A 9,661-nucleotide genomic window follows, 5' to 3' on the forward strand; every position below is an offset into this window, starting at 1 on the left:
GGGCTGGACGAGGTCACCGGGAGAGGGAGAGGAGGGGCCGGCGCAGCGGGCCGGGGGGGGGGGGTCTCCTGGAGGGCGACATAGGAGCCACCAGGCGTCTCGGGAGGCAGGGGCGGGAGCCCGGGCGGGCGGGATGAGGGCAGGCGAGAGGGGACCCCGAGGAGGGGCCCAGACGGCGGGCAGGGCGGAGCCGCGGAACGAGCCGGATGGGGCGTAGGCCCACGTCCCGGGTGGCCGCCAGCACGGCAGGCAGAGATCCGAGGCCAGGCCAGAGGCGGGACCGGAGCCCCGAGCCCGGACCCCACCGCCGCCTTACCTGTCGGCCGCCGCGCGGAACCGAGGGAGCGGGAGGCGAGGAGTCCGGGAGCCCCTCTGCCCGCCGCCGATTCAAATACCGACGGTTGGCGCGCGCGGCCAATCAGCGCGTGGCTGGGGCGGGACGAACGGGCGCCGCCAGCCAATGGGAGGTCGAGTCACAGGTCACGCCCACGAGGAGGTTCCGCTTCTGGGGTGACGGCACGCTGGGCGCGGCGGACGCCGGAATTCTCGGTAACCGCAGCTCGCCAGGCGGGCGTAGGGGAAAGGCCGTTCGTGGGCGGGCACTGACTGCGGGGCCCGCAGTCGCCCGGGAGTCTCGAGCTGTGCTGCGGATGCGCCTGGGCTTCGCGGAAAGGTCAGGGCTTGCGAGCCGCTCGCCCGAGTCTCAGTTTCCCCAGCTGTGCAGTGGGGCCAAGTGCAGCACCGCCACCAAGGCGGGTCCTGAGGAGCATCCAAACCCTTGCGAGGACTGTCGCGGCAGCTCACAACTTCTGGCCGAGCGAGGGGACCGGGAACTTCATTTCCCAGAGTGCCCCGCAGGACGCCATCTCCCAGAGCGCCTCGTGAGAGGCCTGAGGGTGGGGACTCCATTTCCCAAAGTGCCCCGCGTCTTCCGGACCCGGACGCCGCGGCCTGTTCTCCTTGCTGGGGCAGTGGGCCTCGCCGGGACGGCGTCCCGGAGGCGACGGCGGCGCGATGGACAGCCCCGAGGTCACCTTCACGCTGGCCTACGTGGTGTTCGCCGTGTGCTTCGTGTTCACCCCCACCGAGTTCCACTCTGCCGGGCTCACGGTGCAGAACCTGCTGTCGGGCTGGCTGGGCAGCGAGGACGCCGCCTTCGTGCCCTACCACTTGCGCCGCACGGCCGCCACGCTGCTGTGCCACTCGCTGTTGCCGCTAGGTGAGCTCGGCGGGCCCCCAGAGGTGGGGAGGGACGGCGGAGGGACGGCGGAGGGCGCCCGTGTGGGAGAGCCGAGGCTGCGGGCCAAGCGCCCGTCTGCTCCCAGGAGTCGGGAGAACGGTGCTGGCGGCAGCTGCCTCTTGCAGGTACCTGGCAGAAAGGCGGGCTCAACCCTGGGGGAAGGGATGCTTTTCTCACTGGGGCGGGTGGCGAGCTGTTACATGGGGGGGCAGCTCCCAGGAGAGGGACATGAGTTAACTGATGCAAATAGGGGTGACCCGCCCCAGTCCTTGGACGGTGGGTGCGGGAAAGGCAGGCAGAGAGGGTGACGCCAGTTGGGAGTGTCACAGGTGCAGAGGCCAGGGAAGGCGTGTGTGTGTGTGTGTGTGTGTGTGTGTGTGTGTGTGTGTACGCTCAGACGTTGTCAGGGGCTGTGCTGGGTGCTGATCCAGGTGCTAGCTGGCTTCTGGGAGGCTGGCTGGTTGGATGGGGTACTAGGTGGGGTTCTCTTGAGGACTTGGGGTCAGAAGTAGGTCTGGGAGGGCGGTGGCGGTGGCCAGCAGCATGTGCAGCTCGGTGGACACAGGGAGGGGTTTCCAGCTGGCAGCAGGGCGTGGAAAGTGGCCAGGAGCGGGCTGGGCTGAGGCTGGCCTGTGCGTGGGGGCTGCCTGCTTTGTGTGGAAGGTGGCAGAGGAGAGCCCACGCCAGCGTAGAGGCGGGGCCGACGTGGTGAGCTGGGAGCTGTGCTGAGCCCCCAGGGAGGCAGGGATGCCCGCCAGCCGGCTTCCCACACGAGGAGTTTGGGTTCTCCTGAGGGTCGTGTGTTGGGTTTCCGCCCTGGGAACTAAGGATCTCTGCAGCTTTATGGAGCCTCTAACTGCATCTTCCCACCAGGCTGTGGGGGGCTGGGCCATCACCATCCCGTGATGGACAGGGAAACTGGAAGCTGAGCCGAGTGACTTATGGGGCCACTCGAGGAGGAAATGGGGTGGAGCCTGGCCTTGTGGTCAGACAAGGAGTCTTTTTTTTTTTTTAATTTGTTTTGAAATACCTTTGAATCTTTAGAGATGTGTTATTTATTTCCACACGATGAGTTACTTAAAGCATATCAACTTGATCAACAATACTTATTATTATTTTTGCAATTTCAAATCTGTGCTGCAGGTCACTGTCTAGTTCATTAATTTCAACATGCAAATTGGCCCCCATCTGGCCAGCAGGAGCCCTGGAGCTGGCTCCTGTGTCCTTGTGACATGTTTCTGTCATTCTTTGTTTACTGCCTGGCGCAGGACATCCCAGTTCTGGGATGGGCCATGCTCTGATCTGCCTTCTCAGAGTAGGTGGGGTCCAGAGGCCAAGATCCGGCCCCAGGAGGGCCAGTGGGCAGCTCTGCATTGGGTGACGCCAGATCCTTGTATTTATTTTTGCTTTTCTAGGTTTTTCTCGTTTTATTTCTGGTAGTTATAGGTCATTTGTACAAAACTAAAGTAGTAAGAAAAAAATGTTTTATGCGGACAGGGCAAGGACTGAGGTGAGTCAGCTGTAGAGGCGGGCAAGGTCCACCTGCCTTGGGGTACCATGGTCTTGCTCTGGGAGCCGACTAGGGCAGAGGGCCATGCCCAGGGCTGGGGACTAAAGGAAGTGTGCCCCCCCTGCCCCCGGAGGGTCAGAGACAGCACTGTGGACCTTGGTGGGTACCACCTGAGGAGGATGAGTGTGGCAGTCCCCACCTCTGCTGAGGCTTGCCCCGTCCCTTTTAGGCTACTACGTGGGCATGTGCTTCGCAGCCTCAGAAAAGCGGCTCTACTCCCCCAGCCAGGCCCCGGAGACCTGGCGGGTCTTTCTCCTGCTGGCATTGACACTGCCCGCCATCGCCTGCGCCCTGATCTACTACTGGTCCCGGGACCGGTGGGCCCACCACCCACTGGCCCGCACCCTGGCCCGCTATGCCCTCCCGCAGTCAGGCTGGCGGGCCGTTGCTTCCTCCGTGGACACCGAGTTCCGGCGGATCGACAAGTTTGCCACGGGGGCGCCGGGTGCCCGTGTGATCGTGACGGACACGTGGGTGCTGAAGGTGACCACGTACCGTGTGCGCGTGGCCCAGCAGCAGGACGTGCACCTGACCGTGACGGAGTCCCAGCAGCGCGACCTCTCCCCAGACTCGAACCTGCCCGTGCAGCTCCTCACCATCCGCGTGGCCAGTGCCGACCCTGCCGTGCCGGCCTTCGACATCCGGTAGGCGGGCCTGCGGCTGGTCGGGGTGAGGCTGGGCTTGCCGGGGTGGGTGTGGCCAGCCAGCGCCCGAGTTCCGGTCTTTGAGTCGCTCCAGGAGGTGACGGTGGTGGGAGCTGGTCCCATCAGCCGCCCCTCCAGCGTGCCCCTCCCTCAGCGCCCCCATCCCCCCGGCCCCCCTCAGGTACTCTCCGCTTCGCCTTTCTGCACACCCTGCTCCAAGCCGCCTCCCACAGCATGTCGGGGGGAGCACACGGGGGATGTTTGGGGGCCGCCGTGTAGCACGGAGGCCCGGTGGCTCCCTCGGCCCTGAGGCCTGGGCCCAAGCCCAGCCGTCCCCATCTAGTTCGCGCTGCCCCTCCTGGGACACGCCCTGGGCCTGAACCTGCCGAGGGCTAGGCGCTCTGTTTCTCAGCTACAGTCCTCTCGCCCTCCTGCCCTCCCACGTTGCGGGGGGCCAGTGGGTAGCTTTGGGTCTGTGGGCTCCGGCCCCAGGGTCCTCTCTGCTGGGTGCTGGGCTGTGCCTGAGCCGCCACGTCTGTGTGGTCATGGGCGCCCTGGGCACTGGGGCGCAGCTTTGGCCTCTCTGCCCGCCCGGGGACCTTGCCAGCCCACTGGGAACCACAGCCCTGCCCTGCAGACGCGCCCGGTGGTCCCCACCCAGCAGCAAACACCTCGTGCAGGCTGCACTCCACGGAGTACGGTGAGCTGTGTGAGAAGCTCCGGGCACCCATCCGCAGCGCGGCCGACGTGGTCATCCACCAGAGCTTGGGCGACCTGTTCCTGGAGACCTTCGCCTCCCTGGTGGAGGTCAACCCGGCCTACTCGGTCCCCAGCAGCCAGGTGGGGGGCTGGGCAGGGGTGGCGGGTTCCCCAGCTGGGCCCCCATGGACCGCGTCTCCTGCGGTGGGGCCCCAGGGCGGCCTGGCAGGGCTCCCTCTGATCGCCTGGGCCGCCTGCAGGACCTGGAGGCGTGCATTGGCTGCATGCAGACCCGGGCCAGCGTGAGGCTGGTGAAGACCTGCCAGGAGGCGGACGAGGGCGAGTGCCAGCAGTGCTGTTGCCGCCCCATGTGGTGTCTCACCTGCATGGGCAAGTGGTTCGCCAGCCGCCAGGACCCGCAGCGCCCCGACACCTGGCTGGCCAGCCGTGTGCCCTGCCCCACCTGCCGTGCGCGCTTCTGCATCCTGGACGTGTGTGCCGTGCGCTGAGCCCGCCAGAGGGACCCCGCCACTGCCTTGGGGAGTAGTTGGGCCTCTGGGCCCTGGTTTGGGCTGTCATGGGTGGCTCATCCCGGTGTGGCGACTCACCGCTGCAGAAGGGCTGAGGCTGCAGTAGGGCTGGGGTTTTGTTTTAAAAAGAAGTTTTCTGTTGAAGTTCTGTCTGCAGCAGCGGGATGGGTCTTCAGCGCCTCTGTCTCCCCCACTCTTCGTGCTTCCGATTAGGGGTAGATGCTGGGCACACAGAACGTGGTGTCGGGTCCATCTCCAGAGCATTCTGGGGCCCCCTGAGCTGTGTTCTGGGAGACCCCCGTCGTCTGCCCCAGATGGCCCTAACTTAAGCCACTTGCCTTAAACGTATGGGGCACATAAACCTTAACTGCTCGTCAGTTACACGACAGACTCGGATTTGCCCGAGCTGCAGTCTGTCCTGCTCCTGTCCCCAAGCCGGCTGCTGGCCCTGTGGCATCGGCACCCTCCACTCCCCCCACGGAGGCTGCTCTGAGGACCTGGCGCAGAGCTCATTGGTGGAGGGGGAGAGCACTGCCCAGGGGCTCCTGGTGATTGTGGGCGGCCAAGGGCCCGCTCCTGGGGGGGGGGGGTGGCCCCTGCCTGCTCCCAGCCCAGGGACACCCTGGGCTTCCCCTCGGGGGCTGGCTGCTTTCAGCTGCCACTCTCTAGCCCGTGCTTGTGGGGGCTGCCCCGCCGCTGGGAGGGGCCCGTAACCACGTGCCTGCTGCTGCGAATCCAGGGAAAGGACCAACTTTCAGACCCCTGGTAGCGAGGGCACCGAGTTGAAGACCATGCTCCACAGCAACGCCCTACATCCGGATGACAAGCTTGTTGGGACTCAGCACGAGGCTGGCCATAGCCCCGCAGGGTCCACCCACTTAGGAAGGGAAGTGCCCAGCAGTCAAGGCAATGGCAGCCGTCTTCCCAATTCCTGCTGGTGCAGGAGGGGAGCAGGGAGGCAAGTGCCAGGTCCCTGGCTACAGCTCTGACAGATGGGGCTGTTGGAGGGGCCCTAAGCCCCCTAAACCTGGTCATTCTAAGCAGGGGAGATGGACTCAGCTGGCCCGACTCACCCAAGGCTGCACCAAAGCCAGGTATTTGGGAGCGAGAAGCCCAGCTTTGTGGTCCTCGGGGGTGCCCACAGATGAAGGCCATCAGAGGGGCAGGCGGGAGCCATGCCCAGCCTCAGCTTGGAGTTTCAAACCTTGGCAAGGGAGAGCCAGGCCTGGGGTTCTCTTTTCTACAAAAGAAACTTACTTAGTTTTATAAACGTATTGTAGTGAAGTGATACACTACTTAATAAAATGTCACTATGAGTTTATAGATTTTCTCGATTGGAATATTTTGTTTTTTCCTGATATTCAAGCTCTGGTAACAATTGGGGAGATGCCATCTTAGAAGTGGCAGCTTTAATGTACACGTTTTGCTCAGAATAAGAGAAGGGAGGCAGACTGCAGGAATCTTCCTCTCATTTCCCAGCTGGGGTCAGAAAGCCCATTTCCAGGGCACCGTCGTTGAAGGGTCCTGGGGGTTGTAGGGGGGTCAGCATGCAGGCCCTCCAGGTACAGGGGACACTGATGGCCCAAGGTGGCGGGCCCTGCTGGTCGAGGCCTCCAACCTTGAGCTCTCCGCTGTGTCCCATGGGATGCCTGGGTGGCCCAGGAGAGCAGCTTGGGTCGGGGAGCTCCTCAACGGCACGTGCTTCCTGCTCTCATATTGGTGCTGGCCCCCAAACGTTTTTAGAAAGTGGTACATGGAACCCATTTAAAAAACACCGGTGGTCTCGAATTTTTTTACATCCCGGAGATCTTTGATGTTCTTCCGACTTCAGTCCTTGTCTTTACTTTTGCACACAGCATCACCACTTAACGCGTGGAGACTGGCCCAGGGCCCCGCCGGGTGGGGTACCCGGTGGGGGTCACGGAGGGCCCGTGGGCCGTGAGCGGGGTGGGGGAGCGGTTAGCGCAGCAGGCGGCTCTGAAAGAGGCAGAAGTGAGCTCAGCGGCGGGAACTTCACATAGGCTCTCGGCGCCGGGCATCCTCGCGGGCAGCGAGTTACCGCAGGCTTCTCCGTGCCTGAAGACTGCAGCCCGATGTTGCTCTGCTGCCTCCCCTTCCTGGTTCCGGGTTCCCGCCAGCGCGGACACAGTCCCCGCCGAGCCGACCAATCGGAGAGCGCCCGAAACCGGGGCCGGGCCAATCGGAGACGCGTCCCTTGTTCCCTTCGCGCGCCCGCGTCGCCAGCGTCCGAATCTCCCGCCAATACCCCTATCCCCGCCCGCGAAGGTGCGGCCAATCAGCGTCCGAGGGTCGCGGCGGCCCGGCCGCCTCCAAGGCGGAGGGGGTAACCTTTTTTGAGGGCCTCGCCTCAGTCAACCCGGCGGCGCCTCTTTGCCTCCCGGATGGAAGCACGCGGGGCAGCTGTTTCGCGGCTCCCGCCCCGGCCTGGGCGGCCTGCGGGGCGCGCGCCTCCGAGCGGCTCCCCCCGGCGCGGGGCCGATGGTCTCGACCGGCTCGGCGCGCGCGGGAGCCCGGGGGGCGGGGCGGCGGCCCATAAAGGCTGTTGGGGGCGGGGCGCGCGCAGTCAGTGAGCGTCGCGAGGAAGGGAAGTCGCCGTCGTCGCCGTCGTCGCCGCCGCCACCGCCGGACCCCAGGCCCCCACGATCCTGCCCGCCGCGTCGCCATGGCCTGCCGGCTGCGAAGCCCCCCCAGGTGCGGGAGCCGCCGCGACGGCGACGCCAGGTGAGGCCGGGCCGCGCGCGGAGGGCTCCCGGGCTGGAGAGCGGCGGGCGGGGTCCGGGCGGGGGTCCCGGGCCGCCCCGCCCTGACGTGGTGTCTTGTCGCCAGCCCGCCGCTCGCCGCAAGATGGAGCCTCGGACGCAAGCGCACGGCCGACGGGAGACGCCGGAAGCCCGAGGACGCCGAGGGCCTCTCGAGTTCGCCGGGCGACCGCAGACCCGACAGGTGGGCCCGGCGCGGCCGTCGGGGGCCGGAGCGGGGGGGGAGGGTCCCCGCACCTGACTGACTAGGGGGTGCCCGTGGGTCACCAACAACTCTCGACTAGTCGGGGCGGCCTTGGGTCACCACCCCGGTTAGTCAGGGTGCCTTTGTCTCACTACCCGTGATTAGTGGGGATGCCCTTGGGTCACCACCCGTGACTAGGCGGGGTGCCTTTGCCTCACGACCCCTGACTCGTCGGGACGCCCTTGGGTCGCCACCCCTGACTAGTCATCACAGTACGACGGTGAGGTGTCTCAGTGATGGGTGTCCACAGAAAGTGGGCTCAGTCTCAGTCAGCGAGCCCTGCTGTGTTCCGGGGATGGCGTTGGGGGCCACCACGAACTTAGAACTTTCCAGAGCAATTAGGTGGATCCTTAAAAGAGTCAGCTCAGAAAAGTTGGGTGTCAGCAGCAGAGCCACAGAAGGTGGTGCCAGGATGCAGACCGGGACTGAAGCTCCGTCCCTCCTCCACCCTGGTGTCCCTCCTCCACCCTGGTGCTCCCTAGGCGCTTCCGTCCTGACGAGCCTTGGTCGCAGCATTTACGTGTTCACACGCCTGCTGAGCAGCGTGTCGGGGAGGTCAAGACACCGTGTCAGCCTAGATTGCTTTCTTGTTCTGCTTGCACCCTGACACGGTGACCGGCGGGCCAGCGAGTCAGATGGGGCATGTCAGAGACGGGGCGGCCGGTGACGGCCAGCGTGGTCAGGGGAGGCCTCTGCTGGGGTGAGAGGGGGTCCCTAGGAGAGCCCCCCGCGGGGGCCTCAGAGCGCTGACGAGAGTAGGGCGGGGGACAGCTGCCCAAGTGGAAGGGGGTGGTGAGGACGGAGCAGTGGAGGTGGGGAGCGTGTGTGGCTCCAGATGGACTTTTAAGGCAGGAGGCCCAGTACTTACTGATGGGTTAGGGGTGGGTGCTGGGAGGAGTTCAAGGGTGACTCTAGCTTTTGGGCCTGGAGACCTCCCTCGCTTGTGGAATCTGTGGCTTGTGAAATCTTCTGCCACCGTGAAGAGATGGGGGTGGAGCAGCCCTGGTCTGGGGAAGGAGCTGGTGATGAGGCTTAAGAAGCTTTTCAGATGAGTAAAGAGAATATGTTGAGGAGGAAATAGCAGGCGGGATCTCACAGTCTGGTCGGGGAGGCACAGGTGTTGAGTTAGCATATCACGGCTTTTAAAGATTTGGGATTTGAGGGCTTCCCTGGTGGCGCAGTGGTTGCGAGTCCGCCTGCCGGTGCGGGGGCCGCGGGTTCGTGCCCCGGTCCGGGAGGGTCCCACGTGCCGCGGGGCCGCTGAGCCTGCGCGTCCGGAGCCTGCGCTCCGCAGCGGGAGAGGCCGCAACAGTGAGAGGCCCGCGTACCGCAAAAAAAAAAAAAAAAAAAAAAAAAAAAAAAAAAAAAGGTTTGGGATTTGAGATTACCTGGGAAAAGATGTGAATGGAGAAGAGGCCCTGACAGCCCTAGGGCTAGATGTTAAGAACAGGTAGTCGAATGCTACCTTTGAGATCATGTTCTGAGCCCTGCAGTGGTCTCTGTTTTAGCTGAAGACAAGGTGTTAATCTTTACATTCCTTTGCATTCCTTTGTGTCCTGTGGGTACTCCTCGGGCTCCCAGCAACCCCACAGGCCTCCTTGTTCTGACGGGAATGCTCCTGTCCTAGGCACATTGCCCCTGCTGGTCGTTCCGTGCATGTGCGGTACAGTCATTGAGTCATTTTAATTTGTTCATTAATTTGATTTCAGACCCTGCCAACCATATTTAGACTGTGGAAATTTATTTTTACGGATCCAATTTGAGTTTCTCTGGGTGGAGTAATTATAAGGAGAGAAATGGTAATTACATGAAGGGATTACTTTTTTGTTATTGCTGTTGCATTTTCAAAGCATGCCGTTGGGTTTTCAGCTAGAATGTATAAAGTCGCTTATTGATGCAGTTGGAGTTAGTTTCCACTTTTTTTTTTTTTTTTTTTTTTTTTGCGGGACGCGGG

General features: G+C 63.4%; 3 protein-coding genes across 9 annotated transcripts in view; 2 read left to right on the forward strand and 1 right to left on the reverse strand.

Moving 5' to 3' along the window:
- The window catches only part of TACC3 (transforming acidic coiled-coil containing protein 3), a 12,279-nt gene extending 11,648 nt beyond the window's left edge, over positions 1-631 (reverse strand). Inside the window, exon 1 of the mRNA XM_024119423.3 lies at positions 317-631. The gene's annotated coding sequence lies outside the window, so the exon portion shown is untranslated. The remainder of the gene's footprint in view (positions 1-316) is intronic.
- Positions 632-906: 275 nt separating this feature from the next.
- TMEM129 (transmembrane protein 129, E3 ubiquitin ligase) lies at positions 907-6,001 on the forward strand. Of its 7 annotated transcripts, none has more exons than XM_028492447.2 (4): positions 907-1,219; positions 2,980-3,454; positions 4,027-4,294; positions 4,414-6,001. In XM_028492447.2, exons 1-4 carry the CDS (start codon positions 1,015-1,017, stop codon positions 4,660-4,662), a joined length of 1,197 nt encoding a protein of 398 aa, XP_028348248.1. In that variant the 5' UTR covers positions 907-1,014; the 3' UTR covers positions 4,663-6,001. The 7 variants fall into 7 exon arrangements, with proteins under 7 accessions (XP_028348248.1, XP_028348249.1, XP_007114195.1 ...); XM_028492448.2 differs by having other exon boundaries at positions 4,079-4,294; positions 4,414-4,584; XM_007114133.4 differs by having other exon boundaries at positions 908-1,219; positions 4,135-4,294; positions 4,414-6,000.
- Positions 6,002-7,263: 1,262 nt separating this feature from the next.
- Positions 7,264-9,661, forward strand: part of SLBP (stem-loop histone mRNA binding protein) — an 11,240-nt gene continuing 8,842 nt past the window's right edge. Inside the window, exons 1-2 of the mRNA XM_024119430.3 lie at positions 7,264-7,425; positions 7,531-7,647. Coding sequence (XP_023975198.1) covers positions 7,367-7,425; positions 7,531-7,647 — 176 coding nt within the window. The 5' untranslated portion in view covers positions 7,264-7,366. The remainder of the gene's footprint in view (positions 7,426-7,530; positions 7,648-9,661) is intronic.

This window comes from Physeter macrocephalus, chromosome 7, assembly GCF_002837175.3.
Source record: "Physeter macrocephalus isolate SW-GA chromosome 7, ASM283717v5, whole genome shotgun sequence".
Classification (NCBI taxonomy): domain Eukaryota; kingdom Metazoa; phylum Chordata; class Mammalia; order Artiodactyla; family Physeteridae; genus Physeter; species Physeter macrocephalus.